This window comes from Hyperolius riggenbachi, chromosome 11 (genome assembly GCF_040937935.1).
Source record: "Hyperolius riggenbachi isolate aHypRig1 chromosome 11, aHypRig1.pri, whole genome shotgun sequence".
In the NCBI taxonomy this organism is placed as follows: Eukaryota; Metazoa; Chordata; class Amphibia; order Anura; family Hyperoliidae; genus Hyperolius; species Hyperolius riggenbachi.
The window spans coordinates 92,376,467-92,403,309 of NC_090656.1; the positions used below are offsets into that span (position 1 = coordinate 92,376,467).

At 43.9% G+C, this 26,843-nt stretch overlaps 1 protein-coding gene across 1 annotated transcript in view; it reads left to right on the plus strand.

The window, feature by feature from the left end:
- Nucleotides 1-26,843, plus strand: part of IMMP1L (inner mitochondrial membrane peptidase subunit 1) — an 84,132-nt gene that overhangs the window by 26,638 nt on the left and 30,651 nt on the right. The window contains exons 2-4 of the mRNA XM_068261126.1: nt 11,223-11,352; nt 17,301-17,389; nt 23,919-24,045. Coding sequence (XP_068117227.1) covers nt 11,248-11,352; nt 17,301-17,389; nt 23,919-24,045 — 321 coding nt within the window. The 5' untranslated portion in view covers nt 11,223-11,247. The remainder of the gene's footprint in view (nt 1-11,222; nt 11,353-17,300; nt 17,390-23,918; nt 24,046-26,843) is intronic.

Here is a 26,843-nt window from a genome sequence, read left to right on the forward strand (position 1 = left end):
TTTTTTTGTTTTTTTTTTTACTTTCTGTGCTGACATTTTTCAAATAAAGTAAAATTTCTGTATACATTTTTGTCCAAATGTATTGTGCTACGTGTCTTTGATTAAAAAAAAAACACCATTCAGTGTATATTTATTGGTTTGGGTAAAAGTTATAGCGTTTACAAACTATGGTGCCAAAAGTGAATTTTCCCATTTTTGAAGCATCTCTGACTTTCCTGAGCACCTGTCCGGTTTCATGAGGTGCTAAAATTCCAGGATAGTATAAATGCCCCCCAAATGACCCCATTTTGGAAAGAAGACATCCCAAAGTATTCACTAAGAGGCATGGTGAGTTCATAGAAGATTTTATTTTTTTGTCACAAGTTAGCAGAAAATGACACTTTGAGACAAAAAAAAAAGTTTCCATTTCTGCTAACTTGTGACAAAAAAATGAAATCTGCCACGAACTCACCATGCCCCTTCCTGAATATCTTGAAGTGTCTACTTTCCAAAATGGGGTCATTTGTGGGGTGTGTTTACTGTCCTGGCATTTTGGGGGAGCTAAATTGTAAGCACCCCTGTAAAGCCTAAAGGTGCTCATTGGACTTTGGGCCCCTTAGCGCAGTTAGGCTGCAAAAAAGTGCCACACATGTGCTATTGCCGTACTCAGAAGTAGTATGTGTTTTGGGGTGTATTTTTACACATACCCATGCTGGGTGGGAGACCATGGGACCATCGGCTGTGGGCGGTCGGCAAGTGGTTAAACAATACCAGTTTCTTGGCAGCCCTGCTTATCTATTTGGCTGAAGTAGTGTCTGAATAGCAACAGAAACAAACATGTGGCCAATCTTGTCAGATCTGACAATATCAGAAACACCTGATCTGCTTCACGCTTGTTCAGGGTCTATTGCTATTAGTATTAAGGTGCATACACACATCAGACTATAGTCTTTGGAAAATGAAAGATCACAGACCAATCTTACCACCCTTCATGTAATATGAGAGCCATACTCTACACAGTCTATTCTATGGAGCTGAACTCCCCATCAGATAAAATCTTTGCAAGATGCTGCACACAAAGATGCCCGTACACACTCAAAAGATCATTATCTGCAAAAGATCTGTTCCTGCAAAAAATCCATTCCTGCAAAATGCATTCATAGTCTATGAGATCTGCAGATCCTCATACACACCTGGTTTAACAGACAATCATCTGCAGATCAGATCCACCAGGATGGATTTTCAGATCTGCAGATGATTGCCAGATATGCAGATGAAGTCTGGTAAACAAGGTGTGTATGAGGATCTGCAGATCTCATAGACTATGAATGCATTTTGCAGGAATGGATTTTTTTTGCAGATAATGATCTTTGAGTGTGTACGGGCATCTTTGTGTGCAGCATCTTGCAAAGATTTTAACTGATGGGGAGTGCAGCTCCATAGAATAGTGTAGAGTATGGCTCTCATACTACATGGAAGGGGGTAAAATTGGTCTGTGATCTTGCATTTTCCAAAGCCTTTTATCTCAAGTGTGTATGAAGCATTAGAGGCAGAGGATCAGCAGGACAGCGAGGCAACTGGTATTGCTTAAAAGGAGATAAATATGGCAGCCTCCCTATCCCTCTCACTACAGTTGTCCTTTAAGGGACAGAGTCCCTTGTTCTCCTTCCTTACGCCACCTGCAAAAGCTGCACTGTTTGTTACCCGATCTGTGCCCTCTTCCCCCATTCTTCATAGACAAAGAACATGTAGCTTAGCTATTCCTAACGACGCATCTGTACAGCAATGGTTCCCTGCCATGTCTCCCGCGGTATCCGACAGAAGATTTTGCATGTGTATGCTTCTTATAATCCACCCCCCCCCATCCCCTCTTTAAAGAGGAACTAAAGCAAAAATCTGAGAAAAATAAATCAATACTTTGCAAAGTGATAAGTTACAATATAGAAGAGAGATCAAGAAATGATTGATATTCGCCATGTAATTTGTTCACATTGTTTGATCCACAATCAGCCTGCACATAATCATCTTTACTACTGGCAGACACGGATAAAAACAGAAGGCACCAACTGCCATTATCTATAACCACACCCCTAACAATGCAGTGGGCTGAAAGGTTGTTTTTGTTATGATTTTTTTTTTTTTTTTTTTTTTTTTATACATATGCACAGCGGGAGATACTGGTTACTTGACAGTTGGAAACAACTGATCTTTCCCACAATGTAACTAGGTTCACACACCGGAAACTGTCAGGACCTAGGTCCTGACATCACACTGTGGGAAGGGTTTCAACACAAAATCATCCATACACACCCCCTGATAATCTATTCGAGAAAAGGTTAAGGTTTCTCATGGGAAAAGGTGTATCATCTACTGATTGGGATGAAGTGCAATCCTTGGTTACAAAAAGAGGACACCGAGAACTGTAAAAACTGGCAAAAGATGACTATGTAGAGCAAGTAAAAGAATACTCACAAAACCGGGGCACCACAAAGGTAACCACTGTAAATGCAGGTGGGGAGATTAAACCTGTCCCCACTCAGCATTAAGAAGTCGCTCTCCATAGATTAGGAAAAAGGGGGTTACACCCCTCCATCAAGGGTGGACTCAGATATTGTACAAAAAAAGAGGCCCTAACTAGATAGATAGTAGTGGTGGACTTGCCTCCTCCAAGCAGACACACAGAACTGTTGATTTGAGCAGTCACAGAAAAATTGACACACTCCCGGTTACTGTGCAACGCATTTCACAGGCGAGACCCTGCTTCATCAGGCAGTAAAGATAGGAGCATATAACAGCTGCAGATCCGTATAGCACTGAGTGCCTCTGTCCGGGTTGTTTTCAAGTCGCCCAGAATAACGGTACTGATTGTAGGAGAACGACGATTGACAGAGGGGAACGGAAGTAAGTATTGGCTTATACAACCTACGCACTGCACCTTCACTTTTAACCAGAGCCTTTTGGCTCTAGGATCCTTTAAGTATATGTGTCAGACAGTGTTGACAGGGGAATTGGAGGCAACCTGCCTTCATAAAGGGGGAAGCCAAAGGATGAGGCAAGCAAGGAGGAAATGTCTGCCTTCAGAAAGTTGCACCCTTCAGTCACATGTATAATGCTGGGCAGAAAGTACATCCTATAAAAATCTGCACATGTGCAGCACAAACGAACCAAAAAATTGTTCACGTTACCATTTGACTTTTATTGCTTTCGGTGCCACGCACAGCAATGCACTGCTGCTTCTGCGTCAGCTTGAGAACTTGCATTGCAGGAAGTGTGTCATGTTCCACTCCTGTTAAAAATATTTTGTGACAGTCTGCTCTTGTTTGTGTTGGTGATCCTTGATGTGAGGGAAGGAACCTAGATTTTGGCCCAGGCATGGGCAAACTTGGCCCTCCAACTGTTAAGGAACTACAAATCCCACAATGCATTTGCCTTTGAGTCATGTCTGTGGCTGTCAGACTCCTGCAATGCATTGTGGGACTTGTAGTTCCTCAACAGCTGGAGGGCCAAGTTTGCCCATGCCTGTTTTGGCCACTTACTGTTTTTGCTTTAGGTAATTTGGGTGCCGCCATAGGCGCCTATGATAATAGCTGATATAAATGGGTCGACAGCTAATACAAATGGCAACAACAAGTAGTGGGCGCAAATTTTAACTTCTAGCTGTCAATCACAGCTGTTATCATAGGCATCTATGGTGGCGGCCAACCAACCAATATTTATTTGTGGCTGCTGCAGGGAAATGGGTAATTAGGGTTAGCTATTGTTTGGTGTAGTCAGTTAGGTTGGGGGAGGCGTTGGGGTTAGGCATCAGTTGGGGGGTTGGTTAGGCACAGGTTTGGGGGGGGGGGGGTGTCAGGGTTAGGCATTGATTGGGGGGGGGGGGGGCTGTTAAACAGTTTGAGTAAAAAAAGACATTTCTCCAAGTCCAACCAGAGAAGAATAGAATAAGTAAGCATTAGGTCCTAGTACATTTGGGCGCACCATAGCAAAAGCTGGCAGCAGAATTACTGTATGTCTTTCCCCCACTATCCATGGCGGCCTGGAGGGGGATTAATAATGAACGCGGCCGGGATTTGTTCAGACCCAGGGTTTATTGGCTTCATTCTGCGCTCCAAATTTGTCAGCGCAAATTTTAGATGTATGCAGTTGGGGGGGGAAGGGGGGTTTGGTTAGAGTTAGGCATTGGTTGTGGGGGTCTTTGGGGTTAAACATTGGGGGTGGGGGTTGGTTAGAGTTGAGCATTGGTTTTGAGGGGTCGGTTTGAGTTAGGCATCCATAGAGGGCAATGGTCAGGTCATACAATAGTAATATATTGGTAAAAATTGCCAATATTTTACTATCGTAATTGCATAGAAAATCAGTAATTGCATATGATGTTTCAACTCCTTTATTACAGCTGATGGCAAAGCACAAAGATGAATTTACTGAGGTGCATGGTCATCTGAGTTGCCTGTCAGACATGGCCATTAATTAGTCAACAATGCAAATAGCATTTTGATCAACAAGCTAAGCTATACAAACTGCGTGTTTTATATAAAAAGAGCCAGTCAGAAATAACTTCGTATAGCTTAGTCCACTGCAGGAACACTATTGGTCACTGTACATTATTCCTGTCAGTAAAGACCTTTTATTAACTGCAAGCCTCTTCCCACAGCATCAATGAGCCTTCGCAGATGTTAAACCTTTGCATCCATTTCTGAATTTTTATTATGTTCCCTGTTGTAATCTGAGATTACCCCCAGAACAATGGCCATTTTTCACAAGTCCGGACTTCATTACCCCATTCTGTCCTACGTCTTTATTTGAACAACAACATGGAGCCAAAGACCCGGCCAAATTCTCCAAGGAACTGTCAATGAGAGATGTAATAGGGGATTTATAAAGCCAGAGGCTAATTTATGTGGATCTATATTATTTCGTCTAGCAAAGGGCAGGCTCCGTTGCGTCTACGCGGCATATTGTGAGCCTGCCGTAAACCAGGAGGCTGCATACGGGGGAGTCCCTTGATATCATTCACTCGCTGTGTAATCTTATTATGCAGAGTCCTAATCTTCATCTAGAATGAATGCCTCCGGGTCACGATATAGTCATATCAAGGTTTTGGAGGTCGTGGTTTGTGATCCTTGGCTTAGTCTTCTAAGTAGGCCTGGGATTTAAATCGTATTCCCCTGACGGTGTTGGAGATAGACAGGCAAGAATGAAAAGAGAAAAGCCTGCTGCCTTTTTTTGGAAGAGAAGACCTACATGAGGTCCCTGGCAGGATTAAAGTTGATTTGTAGCCGTAGGATTTCTTAACAGATGTATTATTGGACAGGGAATAGGGGGCCCACCAGCACAGCGGAATTGGAAGGCGATTGGCATTCCCAGCAAGTCGGCTAGCAGCTAAAACAGCAGCTGCCTGCGGATTTGACTTCATTCAGGTGAAGCGGCTTCCAGTCAGTCGGAAGGTATGGGATGTAACGCAGCCTCGCTGATAATTTTGATGTCTGGGAGCTTTGCCGCTTGCTGTAATGGGATTATCAGTAACACCTTCGGTGCAGGGGGGACGGGGCACCTAGCACTTTAACTGGCAGTAACAGCTAACTAATCTCTTCCTATTTCCTGGATGTCGTCCACCAGCCTCCGAGCCATGGCTGCCCCCCACGTGCTGTGATTCATTTTTATAAACATAATAAAATAAAGTGACGGAGCGCGCAGAATAGATTCATAGGAGAATATGGTCCATGTCTGGACCCGCGTCAAAAAGGCATGGACTTGTTTAACTTCCTGCTGCATACTGGAGACACCAGTAAATTCACTTACATTTTTTAGCTTCATAGCTGTGCCCCTTCTTAGAAGAATGCCCGCCAGTTTTCCTCTGCCTGTTTGCTGCCTCTGTTTAAAGGACAACTATCATGGACTTGTATCTATCTATCAATCTATATAGTAGATTTCTCCCTGGGTAAAATGCGCTATAAATTACTTTTTTTTTCCTATGTTACTGTACATCCTCTAGATTGCAAGCCTTTGGGCAGGGTCCTCCTCCTTTTGTGTCCTACCTGATCATGCACCTCCATTACTGTGCACCCATGCTATGCATCTGAGTGAACCTAACTTGCCTAATCTCCAGGCTCCATCCAGTGACTGACTAAGCATTACCTTGTACTCATACTGTGCTGTGTGATCTGGTTTTCTTGTATTCCTGTATTGTCATTTTGCTGTATGTCACCCCTAAATATTGTCTGTAACCTAAACTAATGTCCAGCGCTGCGTAATATGTAGGCGCTTTATAAATACAATAAATACATTACAGTAGGTAATGAAAATCGGACTGGTTTTGTACTAGTCCATCTTCTCATGGGGAATACTTGGATATTTCTTAATTTACAAAAGCACTTGCTGAACTGCAGTTGTTCAGTCAAACTACCCAAATAGTGTGCGGATGGACAAAAGCCAACCTTTTCATGTGGATACTTTCCAGATAGTGCTTTTGTAGAGAATAAAGGTGATACTGAGAATCCTCCATGAGAAGATGGATTTGTGTCAAATCTGTCAGCTTTTTAGTGCCTACTGTAAGTGACAACAACTTAGGAAAGAAAAGTAATTTGGTGATGCAAATCAACATTATATAGGTGTATTTTTACATTTTTTCACAATAGTGGTCCTTTTAAGGGAAATGCCATTTTCGGGTATATCAAACCAGTGCCATAAATATTGATTGGTGCTGCAAAAATCATTTTTAAATTTAAGAGTATTAAAAATTACCTTTCAGTTTGCAGCCAACTTAGATTTTTTTTTTGTTTTATTTTAGCTGCAGTCTAGCTTTTTGATTCAAATGCTTTGCGGTTAGTGTGCATGTTTTTTCCAGGAACGGCTATTTGGGGAGTGTGCGAATGAAAGTTTTTACGATTCATTTTTGAAATTTTGTATTGTTGTCAACTTTTTTTTTGTGCTGCAAGATTGTGCTAGAGTATTTTACTGAAAATTATAGTCCTTTCTAAAGAAGCAAGTGTTCAAAGGTGGATCACCTATAAGAGGACTTCTATTTTTTTTTTTTTTCTTTAAAAGAGCATTCCCGAATAAATAAGAAAAAATAGGTCTATACCATTCATCTGAATAGACAGCGTTTTAAATGACCAGCACCAAGTCTATCATTTACCGTCACAGATTTGTCCGTGTGAACCGGGTCTTATAGTAAGCATTTTTTTTTTTGTTAGGAGTCCAGACTGTTCAGTATCACCCACTTCAGTGTTCTCCCCAGAATAGTTTTTTCCATCCGGGGTGGCATGAAATAGTAGCCGGGTGGTATGAAAAAGTAGCCGGGTGGGGCAATATGAGAGAATGCAGGGCTGGTGCTTCTATGCGCAATTCTGCTTATAGCATAGGAGGAAGTGAGTGATAAAGCAGTGGTCTGGGCGCTCCTCAGTATCACAAAGTTTCTCCAAATATCCGTCTCAAGCTGTTGGGAGGATCACTATACAGTGGGGATAGCACTCCCCTATAACATGTAGTAGAAAGAGTCTGTACAGCGCTCACTCCTCACAGCAATACATGAATTCTGTAAACCACAGAGATCCCAGTCTTTAGTTAAAATAAATACTCTCACCGCCGTTCAAAGGCTGATTTGCCACAGATCAGCTGAACACGTGTTGTGTAGAATTCCAAGTTTTGCTCTCTTCCCTCTAGTACCACGATTTTGGCTCCATTTTTCCTCAAAAAAATATAATACACAACAGAACATAGCGTAAAACTGCAACTTTTGAATTTCCCAGTTCCTTTACATACCACAGTGAGTGCACCTCCACACCATATGTGCTCCACACTGTGTATATCTGTATTGCAACCTACACCGAACTGTGTAGAAAAAATGCCTGCTCACCAGATGGATATGCTGTCCCGTTACAGATCAGCAATCATTCATATGTATATTGCTCTTCTAAGTTTTCCACAGCAAAATTCCACACTGGTATCAATTCTTCTTGAAGTGTCCCTCAGAAGGAAACAGTACACATAGCGTGAACCTGTCACACTTCACGCTTCTTAATTATACTACTTGTGCAAAAGTTAGTGCACCCTCTCCTCCGTGCACACCCCTCTCACTCAGTGTCCTTACTCCAGTTTCCCCAGACCAAACATTGCCCCTAACCGCTCACCAGATGTATAGCTGACCTGTCACGGATCAGTAAACAGCGCTTTAGCGTCAGCGTAGGGGTATCAACCAGATCCTGTCACACTTTGCCTGCAGGACTAATACACATCTCTCATAGCGTAACACTGTTTTATTTCCAATAAAATTTATTTAATATACACTCACATTTAGTAAAAGTTCATGCGCATATCTAAAACAAGTTTTGGACGTCCTCACCGCTGCTCAGCTAGCGTCCTCTGATCTGCCGAGGCCACGCCCTACCGGTTTCGTCAGGATGACTCATCAGGGGCTTGCTGACCAACGGCAGACGTGGACGCTTTGAACTCTGTTCTATGCTAATTTCCTCTGAGCAACTCCAAATCTCGCGGTGATACCCTTGACTGTTGCCTAGCAACTCTCCTACCACAATGCAGCTCGGATTAGTTTCATATCAGATGCGTCCTGACTATTCTTTGTACAGGCGTCATATCCATGTTAACCCCTGTAGCTACATCCACATATCTCCACTGAGCGACTTTATCTGTGTGGAGCACATATGGTGTGGAGGTGCACTCACTGTGGTATGTAAAGGAACTGGGAAATTCAAAAGTTGCAGTTTTACGCTATGTTCTGTTGTGTATTATATTATTTTTTTTTTTAGGAAAAATGGAGCCAAAATCGTGGTACTAGAGGGAAGAGAGCAAAACTTGGAATTCTACACAACACGTGTTCAGCTGATCTGTGGCAAATCAGCCTTTGAACGCTGGTGAGAGTATTTATTTCTACTAAAGACTGGGATCTCTGTGGTTTATAGAATTCATGTATTGCTGTGAGGAGTGAGCGCTGTACAGACTCTTTCTTCTATAGGAGGAAGTGAGCCAATGACAGCCGGGTGCTCACCAAAAATAGCCGGGTGGAGCACCCGGCTAATAGAGCCTGGGGAGAACACTGCACTTAGTTGCAGGAGTAATTTTGTTGCACAGTGCAAGAGCGATCATCACTCCTTTTTCAAAACCTAGATCAGTTTGTTGACTGCCACCAATCTTTGACACTTACCTGCCTATTTCTGTTACAAACGTTTTTAAACTAAATGTGTTTTGGGGCCAATTTAGACCGGATTCCTGTGGCTTCGCATTTAGCTGAGGACTTTTCCGCAAAAGAAGCGGAGAAGCATTTGGCATTGATTCCTAATGTTCGGAAAACTCGTTGCAATTTTGATTCCCGCATGGGGACAGGGAAGCGCTGCTTTTGGCTGATCCTGGACACTACCAGGACAAATCAAGAAGACTGTTTGCACAAAGTAAAAGCTGGTGCAAACCATAAAAAGTGCTGTTCATTCATTCGAATAGACAGCACCACAATTGTCGTCTTAACGCGGTTTGAACTAATGTGAACCGGCCCTTCTACCCACATAAAAGTTAAGCAAGGTGAAATCTTTTATGCCATGAATCTATACAATGTATATAGAGTCGGACTTGGAAGCATTGTGTTTTTGCTCTGCAAAAAAAATGGAATTTTACATTAAACAGATTTGTCCATGCTTCCTCGGTGCTGATGCTTTTAGGTCATGTGACCATGTTTTATAATCTAGAACAGTGGTCCTAAGGCCTGCGGGCCGAATGTGGCCCCCTGAGGCTTTTTTACCGGCCCTCCCATACACAAAATGTATTATAGATGCAGTCAGCTACATCTTTAAATATTGGTGGTCCGCATATAGAATAAGGCCAAAAGGCAGTAATTTGCTGGTTTCCAATTAAATTCCACATCAGGTGGCACTGTTGTCCAATTGGACTGCAGGTTGTCACCTGGGTATGCTTCACTGCCTGGCCCGCAAAGACTTTTACATCTTATGTATACTCCGGCCCCACAGCAGTGTGAAGTATGTTGACCTGGCCCTCGACCTTAAAACGTTTGGGGACCCCTGATCTAGATCGTTGGTTTCACAAGCTGCCTTTGGTATGAATGCTAACATTTGGGCAAGATGCTTACGGAGCTGTCAGATGTTCTGCTGTAGTTAGACTAGAGCCTGGAGTTTAAACTTAAACAATCTTTAAAGGATACCAGATGAGAAGCAGACGAGCAGACCTATACTGTGACTGACCAGATGCCTCCCCCCCCCCCCCCGTTCTCCTTTCTGCCCCTGCAGTCTTCCTAAATGCCCCTCTGGCAGCCTCTTCTGGATTGCCGGAGTCGGGCACTACTGTGCAGGTGCTGGCCAGGCTGCGCACTTCCTACAGCATGCGACTGTGGCTGGGAGCGCTCTGCGCATGCTTATGACGTCCCTACGTCCTGTGCATTGTGCTCTCAGCCACAGGCATGTGCTGTATGACGCGCACAGCCCGGGCTGCACAATAGTGCCTGATTCCAGCAACCTGGAGGAGGCTGCCAGAGGGGCATTTAGGTAAGATACGGAGGGGAACAGTAGGCGTCAGGTCAGGTCACAGTATATGCCTGCTCCCTTTCTCCCCCATTTCTCTAGATTGATTCACATCTGGTATCCAATATTAATAATAGTAAAAAAAAATCTTACATACTATACCCAACTCTCTTGTATAGTTGCCCGTTAAGGTGATTAATGATTTGGAAATTGATCTGTAACAAAAAATCATTAAACTGAAATATTTTCAAGTAACACAAAGTTTACTGTAAATTGGATTAGCAGCCTGTACTACGCAGAATATTTTTTCCCCCTTAATTTCAGTACTTAAAACTGCAGCAATTTGCATAATCCTGCAGCAACTCAAAATTATTTACATCTCATTGACCATCACTACTTATAAACTGTGTTTCTGTCTATTTACCTCTGGATGCTTTTTGCGTTCAGAGGAAATTCATGGCTTTGTCAGGTGAAGCCACACCTCCCTGACTGACGGCCTATCATGGCTTCAGACTCACTGGAGTTTGAGATTGCCAGATCTATAGTTCTTGAAGGTTATTGTGCTGTGGCTAATCTTTTAGAATAGCGAGAAAAGTCTGAGTTTAGTTCCACGTTAAGCCATGTTTGAAACAAAGGTAACATGAGGGGTTTTTGTTTACTCCCCATCAGATGGTATATTTAGAGCTGAAATATTTCTGACAAAAGGAATGTTTATGGTACATGGTCTCATCTTCTGCTGTCTTATTTTTTTTGTTTTTTTAGGTGAGTGTTTCACAACCACCTCACTATGTTCCGGAGAGTTGTGGGGAGGACGCTGGGCTTAATGGGCTATGCCATCCAATATGGCTGCATAGCACACTGTACGTTTGAGTACATTGGAGAAATAGTCATTGTAAGTATTGATGAGATTGGTTCTTAATTCAGATTTTCTGTATGAGCCTTGATGTGTGCCAAAAATGGTTATTTTATAATTAGTTGTGTTGAACTTATGACTGCATTCTGTGCGGTTTTACCATTTGGCCCATCTTTTTGCTGTGTATACTTACCCAGTATGAGTACAGTGACTGTAGCCATGGCTCTTGCCTGCCCAACTGATTATACCTCAGCCCTCATGTTAGAGCTGAGGCTGGCTTACAGTCAGGTGATCAAACTGGGCTTAGCTATGTCCACTGAAGTTGTGCTTCTGGCCATACACTTGTGCACAGTCGAGCAGGTGGAGATGCAGCTTTCTTATGCTGGGGATACACGGTACGTTTCTGTACCGTGTATCGACCAGCTACTCCGGCCATCTGATAATATTCAGCTGGCCCGATCAAGCCGCTCGACTCCCGCCCGCTCGATCGCGGGCAATCGATCCGTGCGGGGACGCAGCTGGGGTCGATCCGGCGGCTAATCGACCGCCGGATCAACCCGTGTATTCGCAGCATCAGACCTGCCCATGCTCCTGACTGATAAGTCTACCTTTGTTCCAACACAAAAACTGTTTGCTCCAGTGGGTGGGCAGTGAGTGCGGCTACTGTTGATGCACCTTAAAACAGGAAGTAAACTGCATTTGGACCAATGACAGCTTTTGGCACACTTCTTTGTCAAAATGATCATACAGAAAAAATGGTAATATTGCAGCCTTACTTTTTTAATGTGCACTTTGTCAACCTGAAGCATGAGGGATATGGAGGCTGCCATATTTATTTTCCTCTTAAGCAGTACCAGTTGCCTGGCTATCTTGCTAACTTTTTGGCTGCAGTCGTGTCTGATTTACATACCTGAAACAAGCATGTGGCTAACCTTGTCAGATCTTTGAACAAGCAATGCCAATCAGATGATTTTCACAGTGTCTATGGCTTAACCACTTCCCAACTGAGGGGTTTTACCCCCTGACCACCAGAGCAATTTTCACCTTTCAGCGCTCCTTCCATTCATTCGTCTATAATTTTATCATTACTTATCGCAATGAAATGAACTATATCTTGTTTTTTTCGCCACCAATTAGGCTTTCTTTAGGTGGGACATTATGCCAAGAATAATTTTATTCTAAATGTGTTTTAATGGGAAAATAGGAAAAAATGTGGGAAAAAATTTATTATTTTTCAGTTTTCGGCCTTTATAGTTTTGAAATAATGCATGCTACTGTAATTAAAACCCATTAAATGTATATGCCTATTTATCCCGGTTATAAAACCGTTTAAATTATGTCCCTATCACAATGTTTGCCGCCAATATTTTAGTTGGAAATAAAGGTGCATTTTTTTCAGTTTTGCGTCCATCCCTAATTACAAGCCCATAGTTTATAAAGTAACAGTGTTGTACCCTCCTGACATAAATATTTAAAAAGTTCAGTCCCTAAGGTAACTATTTATGTATTTTTTTTAAATTGTAAATTTTTTTTTTTTTTTTTTAATTACAAAAAAAAAAATTGGGGAGTGTGGGAGGTAAGGAGTTAATTTTTTGTGTAAAACAAGTTTATTTGTGTGTAAAAAAATGGTTAGGGTGTAGTTTTACTATTTGGCCACAAGATGGCAACATTACAAATTTGTTTCAGGCGACCTGCAAGCGTCCTTCCGGACTCTTGCAGGAAGTAGAAAGAGGCTGGGACTTTGTTATTTTTCACAATGATCGCGCTGCTCAGCCGAGCGGCAGCAGATCATTGCGGGGCTGAGATCAACGAACGGGAATGGATTTTCCCGTTCGTTGATCTCTGGGCGAGCGGGCGGCGGCGTGTTTACTAGCGGCGGGCGGCGTGTTTACAAGCGGGAGCGCGGACAGCGGCGGGAGTGCGCAGAGTACGGATTTCTCCGTCCCTGGGGGTGAAAGGATGGAAAAAGGGGCAGAGAAATCCGTACGCGCGGGGGTAAAGTGGTTAAAGTATTATGCCTGGTACACACCGTGCAATTTCCCGTCGGATTGACATGTCAAATCTATCATTTCTGACAGGTCCGAACTGATCCTTTTTTTTTTTTTTCTGATCACTTCTGTACAAAATTGATCAGAAATCATATCAGGCCTGTCAAATTATTGATTTGACCCGGGAAATTGCATGGTATGTACCAGGCTTTAGAGGCAGAGGATCAACAGGACAGCCTTGTAATTGGTATTGTTTTAAAAGCAAATAAATATGGCAGCTTCCATATCCCTTTCGCTTTAGATCCTTTTTTTAATGCAAAAGAAAGTCGAGCCTTTTTTTTTTTTTTTTTTTTTTTTTACCGGAGGCTTCCTCCAGCCCCATAAGCATGGATGCGTCTTTCGCCGTCCTACTGCTTGCCTCCATTAAGCAATCCGCTCTGGTATTCGGCTTAGTCGGGTCCAGTCTGACTCAGTGACGTCAGCCGGGGTCTTAAGGTCCCTTGCTGACGTCACTGAGCCGAATACCGGAGCTGATTGTCGCTTAATGGAGGCAAACGGGAGGCTGGCAAGAGAAGCATCTGGTTTGGCAATGGGTTCAGTTATGGTGTGGGATGGCGTTTCTTTTTTTTGGGGGGGGCAGGGCGCACAGCCCTCCATGTGCTCGCCAGAGGTAGCCTGACTGTCAACAGGTACTGAGATGAGATCCTCAGACTCCTTGTGAGACCATATGCTGGTAGGGTTGGCCCTGGGTTCCTCCTAATGCAAGACAATTCTAGACCTCATGGGGCTGGAGTGTGTCAGCAGTTCCTGCAAGATGAAGACATTGATGCTGTGGACTGGCCCGCCTGTTCCCCAGACCTGTTGGCACCCCAGTGCTTCCGTTTATACCCCTTCTGTGCCTCTGTTTTGTACCCCCTATGCCTTTGTACCTCTTTGAACCCTTTCTGTGACTCTGCTTTGCCCCCTCTCCCGTGCCTCTAATTGTCCCCTCTGGACTCCTCTTCCAGCCCAAGTCCAGTGATGTCAGTCTAGCCACTCCACCTCTTGCTCCTTCTAACGTACAGCATCGCTTCCTTTCCTGTATGTTGTGTGACATACAGGAACCTGTATGTCACATGACATACAGAAAGCAAAGCGATGCTGTACGCTAGAGGGAGCAGGTGGCAGAGAGAGGACAGACCGCATTGGACTCAACTCCGAACCGAGTCCAACACTGCTCTGGGTACAAATTGAAAAAATGTTGACGCCATACAAAGTACTAGGGAAATATTTTAAATGTTTTAATAACCCGGGACAAATGGGCAAATGTGTGGGTTTTAATTACGGTAGCATGTATTATTTTAAAGCTATAATGTATGAAAACTGAGCAATGTATTTCCAATTTTTTTTCTTATTTTTCCCATTACAATGCAATTATAATATAATAATTCTTAGCAAAATGTACCACCCAATGAAATCCTATTTGGTGGCGAAAACAAGATCTAGAGCATTTTGTTATAAGTAGTAATAGTTATAGGTGAATGAATGGAAGGAGCGCTGAAGGGTGAAAATTGCTCTGGTACAGAAGGGGGAAGATCCTCTCTGTAGTGATGTGGTTAAAAAACAACTGAAGTGAGAGGTATATGGAGGCTGCCATATTTAATTCCTTATAAGGTATACAAGTTGCTTGGCTATCCTGCCAATTCCCTGCCACGAATACTTTCAGCCATAGACCCTGCACAAGCATGCAGCAGATCAGGTGTTTCTGACATTGTCAGATGTGATAAGATTAGCTGCATGCTTGTTTCTGGTGTTATTCAGACACTACCGTAGCCAAATAGATAGATCAGCAGTGACTGGTATTGTTTAAAAGGAAATAAATATGGTAGCCTCCACATTCTTAACACGTCAGTTGTTTTTTAACAGTGGTGGCTAGAGCCACTGTACCATAACTGGTTGATGAGATGCACATTTTTCCAGCTGGCATGAAAATTTTGCACTTTGGAATTTGGCCAATTAGATACACAACCTGCTGTTTTTTGTTTGTTTGCTTGCTTTTTGCTGAGACAAACACTTATTTTGGCATGAAAAAAATATCTAAATTGTTGTACATACCTTTTAGGCGAGATGAGCTTGCCAATTGGTCAGTGAAATCCACTTTCACATTAAAGTACACTTTAAAGGGAACCTGTACTGAGTAAAATTATTTAAAATAAACACATGAGGTAACGTCAAATGAACATTACATAGTTACCTTGCCATCAGTTCCTCTCAGAAGCTCACCATTTTCTTCTGGCAACAATCCCTTCCAATTCTGACAACATTTTGTCAGAACTGAAATATTTCAGTTGCTGTCAGTTATATATCAGTTGCTGTCAGTTATAGCTGGGAGGAGAACAGATGTGTCCATGTTTCCCTATGGCTCAAGTGGGCGATGTTACAGTTTAACAGTGTGCTGACCAGAAAGCTGTTATGGGGTAATGGCCATTTTCAAAATGGAGGATGAAGAATTCCATTGATCACAGTGGATAAATGGGACGCAGGAGAGGAGAAAGCGATTGATGACTAGACTATGCGGGAGGGAAGTATAACTTGTGTAGGTTTATTTTGACATTTAATTTTCAGTTCAGGTTTTCTTTAAGTGAGAGGGATATGGAGGCAACCATATTTATTTTCTTTTAAACACTGGTTGCCTGGGAGTTCTGCTGATCTCTTTGGCTGCAGAAGTGTCCGAATTACACACCTTAAACAAGCATACAGCAAATCTAGTCAAATACCTGATTTGCATGTTTGTTCAGGGTCTATGGCTAATGCTGGGAAAACACTTTACTTTTTTTTTCACCCGATTTTCCTATGCGACCGATAGCATGAATCGAATCTAAGACAAAAAATCGACAGTAATTTTATCGTCCGCCTGCTACACACGTGTACGTTTTTTGTTCCGTTTTTACAGAGACACTGCACTCTGATACAGCCCACTGAACGCCTCTATATTGTGCACTTAATCGAGCCACTTCATCAATCGCGTTAACACACGATAAGATAGTAGTAATTTCGACCGTTTATTTTCAACATGTCTGATACTATTTTGCTCGAGAACACACTTGATTCTGCCCATAAAACTGCTCAAGTGTGCTGAAAAATGCTTCCGATTTTGGTTGCGGTTCAATTCGTACTATCGTTCGCACGGGAAACCGGGTGAAAAAACATAACGTGTGTTACCAGCATGAGAGTATTAGAGGCAGAGGATCAGCAGGACAGTCAGGCAATTTGGAAATTAATATGGCAGCCGCTCACTTCAGGTGTCCTTTAAAGAACCAAATGGTAATCGTAAAAAGGTCAAAGGAGTGTGTTGCCACCTTGTAGTTATCCTTCTAGTGTCTAATTTAAATTTTTCAATTTTATTTTTTTTTGTTCTACCAAAACGATCGAATGAAAGTTGATAATCTTTTTCTTTTTTTTTTCTTTTTTTCTCTATAGAAAAAACGGGATAATAGTTTTTTGTTTTTTTTTTGTTTTTTTTTCTAAACATCCGTTGCAAAAATCTTGCATTCGATCTAACTGAATAATCTAACAAAATTATCTAATTGAGAAAAGTGTGCCATGTATGGGCATCATTAGCCACAACCACACATGGATTATCAATCCTCTGAGTCAGTGTTTTCACTGAAGAGTACAGACTAACCAGCAAGCTCATGGTGAACCAGAACTCATTGGAGTGTGTAAGGGGCTACAATGGTCCTAAAAGCCCCCTTACTAAAATACTAAGGAAAACAAAAGTTTGCCTTCTTAAAACAGAATTTGTGATAATTCAGGTTGGAAGCTCACTCCAACCTGAATTATCACAAATTCTTTCTGTTTTAAGAAAGCAAACTTTTTGTTTTCACTGAAAGAAACTTCTGATTTTGGATATTTGTAATGTATACTTTTTTTTTTCTATTCCATAGCTTTAACAGTGAAAGTGTAGTGCCTATGCACTATTCTTTATTCCTACTCAGTCATGTGTTTTTCCCCATCTAGTGCTCAGGTCCTTCAATGGAACCCACCATACAGAATTACGACGTTCTGGTATGTGAGAATGTAAGCAGACACCTATATTCAATCCATAAGTAAGTATCCATTCTGTGTTCTAAGGAAATGGTTCTCAACCCTTTTCAAGTTGTGACACACTGCTGCTGGCACAGGGGTGGCTGGTAATCACTGACTGCTACTGCTGCTGGCACAGGGGTGGCTGGTAATCACTGACTGCTACTGCTGCTGGCACAGGGGTGGCTGGTAATCACTGGCTGCTACTGCTGCTGGTAATCACTGGCTGCTACTGCTGCTGGCACAGGGGTGGCTGGTAATCACTGGCTGCTACTGCTGCTGGCACAGGGGTGGCTGGTAATCACTGGCTGCTACTGCTGGCACAGGGGTGGCTGGTAATCACTGGCTGCCAATCAGTGGCTGCTGCTACTATTGGCTGCTACCACTGCTGGCACATTTGGCGGCTGCTAATCTGTGGTTGCTACTAATGATGGCACAGTGGTGGCTGATAATCAGTGGTGGCTAGTGCTGGCACAGTGGCAGTTTCCAATCAGTGGTTGTGCTAATAAAGTGGTGGTTGCTAGTAGGTGGTATAGTGGTGGCTGTTAAAGAGAGTCTGAAGCCAAGAAAGTCATGGATTTTTTTTCCCTAGGAGTTTGGGGTGATTGCATTTTCAACCGTGGGGATGCAGTGTTTTAGGTGGGGCAATTAATGTCAATGTTTTTTCTTGGCTTCAGAGTCTCTTTGAGGATATTGCTACTGGCTGGCACAGTGGCAGCTGATAATCTGATGCTACTGCTGGCACAGTTGTGACTGCTATTAGAATGGTTACTAAATATGCCCCCTGCCACCCCACAAACTACTTAACTCACCATGTACAGTTCAGTATCTAGTCTGAGAAGTTCTGCTTTCCCCTCTTCCTCCACATCACCCATCTCGATCGCAACTTCTGCGGCCGCTTTCCATAGTCCTTACTATACGACTAAAAGTCGCCACCACCAGACTATGAAAAAAAAATATGTCCATGAATGTGGATTTTACCTCTCATGTACTGCTCTGCTGAACCAAGGCTTCCTTATGGGGAGTGCAGTCCAGTAATTTATTCTACATAAATTAACCCAGAGAAGACGTCTGAGAATAGTGATCAAATTCATCAGGTGATTGGTCTGTAAGTCTCTAGCTGGACACAATCCCTTTCACCTATGCTTCCTGCTTGGGTAAAAAACAAGACTCAGAAGGGAGATGGTAACTCATGATGACCAGTCATTCAGAGACTGAGGGCTTGTTTCCACTGTAGCGGTGCGGAATCGCCTGGATTCCACCGCAGAAGAAATCGCATGCAGGTGCGTTTTTTTTACGCGTTATTTTACGCGATTACGCATGCGATTTCGCATAGGTTAGGCTATGTGCGTTTTTAACCATGTCACTGCCTGTGTTAATTTACATTGGTTCCTATGCGAAATCGCATGCGTAATCGCGTAAAATAACACGTAAAAAAACGCATGCGATTTCCCTATTAAATACATTAGCGGCGATTCGCATGCATTCCACTAGCAGGCGAATTCGTTGGCTCTCTTGTGCGTTTTTTCACCGCTCATAAAAACGCACCACGCAAACGCTACAGTGGAAACAGGTGCATTCACTTGCATTACATGTGCGAATCTGCATGCGTTGGACGCATGCAGATTCGCGATAGTGGAAACGAGCCCTTAGAAATGAGTCCGCTGATCAAATCTGTCTCATGCCTTTCCTGGAATTCTAATTTAGCAGACTGTATGTAGACTCAGTAGATTATCTATACAGTGCAGATGTGTGGAGGAAATGTTACCTCAGACTAGAGAGCATCCAGGGTTTCATGTCATAAGTTTGAAGTCTTCAACTTTTCCTAACATTACAGTAGAGTGCTACGTAATATAGTAGAATCCCTTTGTAGTAATCTCCAAGGGACCATGCAAAGTAGTTTACTATATCAGAAATTGTTATACTCATGCACAGAAAGTATATTATTATAGTACTGTATCTGAGTCATTTTTTCAGTGCTTCAGCAAGTGAGCACAGTGTTTAAAGCGGATGCGAGATGAAAAACTAACTAGTAACTTGTCTATATATCTTATCTAAAGTTTAGATAGTTTACACAGCTAGCTGCAAACCGCTTCAAAAGTTTGATTATTTATTTATTCCTGTGATACAATGAGGGCAGCCATGTTATTTTTGTCTCATTGTCACAGGCTGAGGGCTGAGATGCTATCAGCTTGCCTGTGTGTAAATGTAGTCCCCTCTCCTCCTCCCTTGGACATTTAGTTTACTATACCCAAATGTTTACTTTATCAGAGTTTATTATAACCAGATTATACTGAACTAGTCAATTAGGCTTGTCTGTAAAAAACAGGTGCTAGACTGACAGCATGCGAGGCCGAACGTGCTCAACTGCTTTACTGTTCACCATATACATGCTGCCACTTGGAGAAATCATACAAAAACATGGCCTGACATATCATTGCTATGCTGATGACACCCAGCTATATTTGTCATTCAAACCTGATGTCACAGACCCTACTCCACAAATAAAAGCATGCTTAGCTGAGCTTCAGGAGTGGATGAATAATAATTGGCTAAAACTTAATGCTGACAAAACTGAGGTTCTTGTTATCGAGGGCCAGGGCTCAACAGCAAAGCAGCTCCAGTCTCAACCAACACCGCTAAGGATAGGGAGCTCAGACCTGAACAACTCAGACTGTGTGCGCAGCCTGGGAGTACTGATTGATGGGAAATTAAGCTTCAGGAATCAAATCTCAGCTGTTGTGAAACATTCCTTCTTTCACCTAAGGAATATTGCAAGGATTAAACACCTAATTCCTTCAGAGGATCTTCCAACCCTAGTTCATGCCTTCGTCACATCAAGGTTAGACTACTGCAACGTCCTCTACACAGGCCTGCATAAGAAAGACTTACGCCGCCTGCAATTAGTACAGAATACCGCCGCAAGGCTGTTAACGAGCCAACCCCGCCATTGCCACATAACACCAACCCTGAGCTCACTCCACTGGCTACCGATAAAATGGAGAATTCTGTTTAAGATTGGCTTACTGACATTCAAATCCTTGCACAATCTGGGCCCTGGATACCTGAAGGACTTGTTGCAACTACATCACACCCCCCACAATCTTAGATTAAAAGGACGTAACACCTTGGTCACCCCCAGAGTCCACCTCAAAACCTTTGGAGACAGAGCCTTTTGTCATGCTGCCCCTACACTTTGGAACTCCCTGCCACACCCAATCAGGACAGCCCCATCCCTGGAAGCATTTAAGTCTAAACTGAAAACCTACCTTTTCAGTCTGGCATTCATGAACATCTGACTATCTCCTCTGTAACACAACCCAGCCTGAAACCCTGTATTAACCACCTGAGCGGTCTGGACGAGCTGAGCTCGTCCAACACCGCCGGAGGTCGCCGCTCAGGCCCTGCTGGGCCGATTTTAATCAAATAAAAAGCAGCACACGCAGCCGGCACTTTGCCAGCCGCGTGTGCTGCCTGATCGCCGCCGCTCTGCGGCGATTCGCCGCGAGCAGCGGCGAAAGAGGGCCCCCCTAGCCGCCTGAGCCCTGCGCAGCCGGAACAAAAAGTTCCGGCCAGCGCTAAGGGCTGGATCGGAGGCGGCTGACGTCAGGACGTCGGCTGACGTCGATGACGTCACTCCGCTCGTCGCTATGGCGACGATATAAGCAAAACAAGGAAGGCCGCTCATTGCGGCCTTCCTTGTTTATTCTGGGCGCCGGAGGCGATCGGAAGATCGCCTCCGGAGCGCCCTCTAGTGGGCTTTCATGCAGCCAACTTTCAGTTGGCTGCATGAAATAGTTTTTTTTTTATTTGAAAAAAACCCTCCCGCAGCCACCCTGGCGATTTAATCAGAACGCCAGGGTGGTTAATCTGAGACACAGCTATGCGCTTTGAGTCCTATGGGAGAAAAGCGCTTTACAAATGTTATTGTATTGTATTGTATTGTAACTGCTCCCCTTAACACCCACAGTCATATACATGCCCACACGTGGCAACATAACATCGTCTGTATTTGACCATGGAGTGGTCGTTCATTTCACATGATTTCATCATGCGGTGTGTACAGAGCTTAAACCTTTTTGGACCCTAAAATCCAGAAAACAAACATACCCCAGAGAGATTCCTCAGCAGCCCTGCTCAGAACTCGCTCCCCTGGGATCCAGAGCTGCATTTCTTCCTCCTATCCTCTGGGTGTCCCTCTATCTCTCTTGAGATCGCTGTCACATGACAGCCAACAATCTCACACGAGGGATCTAGAGCCTCAGAAGACTACATTGACTAGAGTATGAAGTGCTACTCTGCTGCACCTTCTCTGCATTAAGCTCAACACACACCATACAATCTTGGTTGTACAGATCTACCAAATCTATGTAGTATAAGGGCCAACACATTGAAAATACCTTGAATGATTGATTGGATAAGCTCTTATACTACATGAAAATGGTAAGATTGAACAACCAAGATTGTATTGTGTGTGTTGAGCCTTAGACTACCTGGCAGTTCCCATAACCCAGACTCGAGATTACCACTCCCAGCATGTTATTTTTCACACTGAGCCTGGGTCGGAAATACCGTTAAGGAGGTTAAGTAAAGACCCGTGCCCACCTCGCAATTTTTTTTTGCAATGATTTTCCCAACAACCCGCTTTTTTTTTTTTTTTTTCTCAATGACAAGCGGTTGTTTCTTTGATTTCACGATGTGGGTAGGCGCATGATCATGTGAACGTCGCTAAGCAATAAGGACCTCCACGGCAGATCGGATCTTTAGTATCCCAGATGACTCCTGCGCAAAGTACCGTGATCGCTAGAAGTCTCGTTTGCGCCCATCGTGGAACGTCGTGCATACCCTCAAGATGGAGGATGGATCACTTGAGCTCTCGTTGTCAGGGAGACGTTTCTGAATCCATCTTCCTGCATTGTGAGGGCAGAATGAACCGGTAGCTTAAAAGGCACAATGAGAAATGCTTATGCAGACATTATACTGACAGCTGAATTAATCAATAATGATCAATTGGGCCACAACAGTTTATAGGTCTGTAGGTCCCTTTCATCACATTCACCCAGAAAGTACATACAGCCAGGAAGTCCAAATCTAGTCAGTATGCCACCCTGCATACATGTTTTGTTGTCATTGAAGAGGAACTTTAACCAAGTATTGAACTTCATCACAGTCTGTAGCTGATACCCCCTTTCCCATGAGAATTTTTTTTACCTTTTTCTCGAATAGATCATCAGGGGGTCTGTATGGCTGATATTGTGGTGAAACCCCTCCCACAGTGTGATGTCATGACCAAGGTCCTGACCGTTTGCAGTCTGTGAACCTTGTTGCATCGTGGGGAATTACTGCTGTTTCCAACTGCCAAGCATCCAGTGTCTCACTCTGTGCATCAAACTTTCAGTAACGAACATTCCGCACAGATCACTTGGCTGGACTAAAGACATCACCACCAGTGATACATTTCAGAATGTAAATCAGGGAGAGGAAAGATTTTACAAAGAGGTAAACATTGACTGAATCATTTCTAAGTGAATAATGTAAAAAAAAAAAAAAAAAAAAAGCAATTGTATCTTCACTACAGTTCCTCTTTAGCTGAAAGTGTTAGGGGGGGGGGGGGGGGGAGATATACATGACAGCCATACAAGGAGCACCATTGAAATGGTAATAAAGATAGCAGCCTCTGTGTTACCCGTAAGCTTCCTTAAAGGGAACCTTAACTGAGAGGGATATGGCCGTTTCCTTACAAACAATACCAGTTGCCTGACAGTCCTGCTGATCTCTTTGGCTGCAGTAGTGGCTGAATCACACACCTGAAACAAACATGCAGCTAATCCAGTCTGACTTCAGTCAGAGCACCTGATCTGTATGCTTGTTGAGGGGCTGTGGCTAAAAGTAATAGAGAGACAGGATAAGCAGGAGAGTCAGGCAACCGGTATTATTTTAAAAGGAAAAATCCATATCCCTCTCAGTTAAGGTTCCCTTTAAAATATATGGCTTTAAATATAATTTACGTCTGTAAGTTTGCTATACGCGAGGCTCTGTTATGTATAGCAATGGGATTCATCTTGAGATTGATTAGTAATCTAAGCCTTGCGCTCTTTGCTGAGGGACCCAGTTACCCCCATGCACCACTTCTGTCCCCACATCTCCAAACCAGTTCCTCCCCCCCCCCCCCCCCCCCCCTCCCTAATCTGCGTCTGTCACAGGCAGCTGGCACTCTGTCCCCTGCTACAAGTCTGGGGGAGTTCAGTCCCCACTGAGCTGACATAGCTTCCGCTGGCTCCATCTCTCTCTGCTTGCTGCTTCAGTGAAGCATTGCAGGCCTTGCTCAAGCTTTGGCATTTAGTCAGCATGCCAGGTGCAGATCTTGTATTTAAACTTTTATTTTTATTTATTTTTTTTTCGGTTCCATGTAGACCATAAGCTTGCATTCCATTTCAAGTGTTTTGCCTTTTGAACATATTTAGTTGTGGGTGTTTTTATATTTTTGCTTTGGAATAAATCCATATAGCATTTTTGCTTGTGTGGCGTTCTCATATGGTTTTGTTATTGTAGGGGTGATGTTATAATTGCCAAAAGTCCAAACAGACCGAGAATTAACATCTGCAAGAGGGTAATTGGATTGGAAGGTGATAGAATTTGTATTAGCGGCCCCACAGACATCATCAAGAGGCACACGTATGTAAGTAGAGACTGCTGACTTGGATTCAACTGATTCATTCTATTTTGCACATTTTTATATTGTGGTAATGTAAACGCAGACCATTTTTCTGTTCCTCAATCTGTGTGTGTGTTTCTTTCTTTTTTTGGGGGGGGGGGGGGGGGGGCGTGTTTTTGATTTTGTTTTTTCTCTGTCCATTTTCAGTTTCTCTTGTTAAAGAATATCTAAAGTAAATAAGACTGAGCCTGTCATGCAAGGCTTTGCCTTATTTATACAGAACTTGGAGAGGTGGGTCTCTGGTTAACTAATTAACTGAAAGATCAAAAACGTTAGAGCTGGCCTACCTGGGTGAGGTATATCATATCAGGTATGTTGAAAGGAAGGCGTTATTACTCTAATTGTACTGCAGAAATGTTGTTCTTCAGTTGCTGTCCCACGGACCTCCATAAAACGTTGTGGCTTTAAAAGGAATAGGAAATGAAAGGCTGTGGAAATCCACAGGTGTGTACAACTGTACCATTACTGCCCCCTGTAGGTCGTGGGACCCAATTCCTAGGGTATAGTTCTGGGCTTGAGTTCATACACATGCATGCTTTGGCTACAACCGAGTGATGCATACTATTGCTATGTAGAAGGGAGGAGGGACTACAGTGCGTCTTTCAGAGAATGCAGTAAGGTGGGCAACAATAAGCTTATCCATTTCCAATGCTTAAAGATCTGGCATGCCACAGGCAGCAACCCTTGCACAGGATGGAAGGAAAACACAGAGAAATGCCCCCTGTATGTATTAGAGAGTTTAGCCTGTGACAACACCAGTACACTAGCAGCTGTACTGTACATTTAAAAAAACTACACAAAAACGCTCCAAAAATCACTCGGTATACATAGGAAATCGCTAGGCACATGCCTAGAATCGCCTTGAAAAATCACTTCAAAAAAGCGCTGAGGGTTTACGATTACGCTAGCGCTTTTAGGTGTGCACACTGGCCCTCAGTCTTTAAAGTCGGCTTACAGGCTGCCATTATCTATCTATCTATCTATCTATCTATCTATCTCTATCTATATATATATATATGTTACGGCCAGAACCCGAAGTGTGGCCACTTCTAGTTCTGGCCGGCCAATATGCGAAGTGGCCGCAGCGCAGCGGCCAATGTGAGAAATGTAATGTTTACGCCGTCTCGCTACGGCCAAATTGATGACAACTTGCTTAATTTAATGAAATATAGCCGGCGGCAATGTAATAGATGAAGCCGCCGGCTTTCGCATTGCTTCTCCCCGATCCCTCCTCTCCCCGCCTCCCATACAATACGTAGCAGCCAGCGGGGACATGCAGCCGGAGAGTCGTTCGTCGCAGCAGGGGCAGCAGAGCGGGGAGGCTGCAGACATCGCTTCTGCCAGCACCCGCTCTGCAGGAACGGCAGGATTCCCCTGCCGCGACGTATGACTTTCCGGCTGCATGTCCCTGCCGGCTGCTACGTATTGTATGGGAGGCGGGGAGAGGAGGGAGGTGGGATCGGGGAGAGGCAGTGCGAAAGCCGGCGGCTTCATCTATTACATTGCCGCTGGCTATATTTCATTAAATTAAGCAAGTTTGTCATCAATTTGGCCGCAGCGAGACGGCGTAAACAAAACATTTCTCGCATTGGCCGCTGCGCTGCGGCCACTTCGCATATTGGCCGGCCAGAACTAGAAGTGGCCACACTGCGGGTTCTGGCCGTAATATACGCTGTTCAACCTCTCCCTATCCACAGGCACCTTCCCCTTAGACTTCAAGCAGGCCACTGTACTACCCCTGCTCAAGAAACCCTCCCTCGACCCCCCTCGCTACCCTCCAACTACCGTCCTATCTCCCTCCTCCCCTTTGCCTCAAAACTCCTGGAGCGTCTGGTTCACAAACGCCTGACCTAGTACCTCAATGCCAACTCAATCCTAGACCCACTGCAATCTGGATTTCGGCCTGCCCACTCAACCGAAACTGCTCTCACCAAAGTGGTCAATGACCTTGCCTTAGCTAAAGCTGAAGGTACATACTCCATCCTCCTCCTCCTTGACCTTTCAGCAGCTTTTTACACAGTAGATCATCCCCTACTCCTCCAGTCCCTTCAGTCCTTGGGCATTCACGATCTCGCCCTGTCCTGGCTTTCATCCTACCTCTCCAACCGCTCCTTCACGACCGCCTTCAATGAGTCCTCGTCCACCCCCAACCACCTCTCGGTGGGAGTCCCCCAAGGTTCGGTCCTTGGCCCCCTACTGTTCACCCTATACACATCCTCCATTGGCAAGGTTATCTCCTCCATGGGTTTTAACTATCATCTGTATGCAGATGACACCCAGATCTACCTCCACACCCCTGACATATCCACCACTACCATGGACAAGGTCTCCTCCTGCCTATCAGCCATCTCCTCCTGGATGTCCGCTAGGTTCCTGAAACTAAATCTAGACAAAACGGAATTTATGATCTTCCCACCCCGGCCATCCACGAACCTCCCAGATGTGCATGTCACTGTTAACCACACTACCATTCGCCCTACCTCTCAAGCCCGTTGTCTGGGTGTCACCCTGGACTCCACACTCTCCTTCACTTCCCACGTCCAAATCCTCACAAAGTCCTGCAACTTCCACCTTCGTAACATCTGTAAGATTCGCCCTTTCCTGACCTCTGCCACCACCAAACTCCTCATCCATGCCCTCATAATTTCCCGCCTTGACTACTGCAATGCCCTGCTGTCTGGTCTCCCTATGACCCGAACAGCCCCACTGCAGTCCATCATGAATGTGGCAGCCAGAATTATCCACTGCTCCCATCGCTCCAC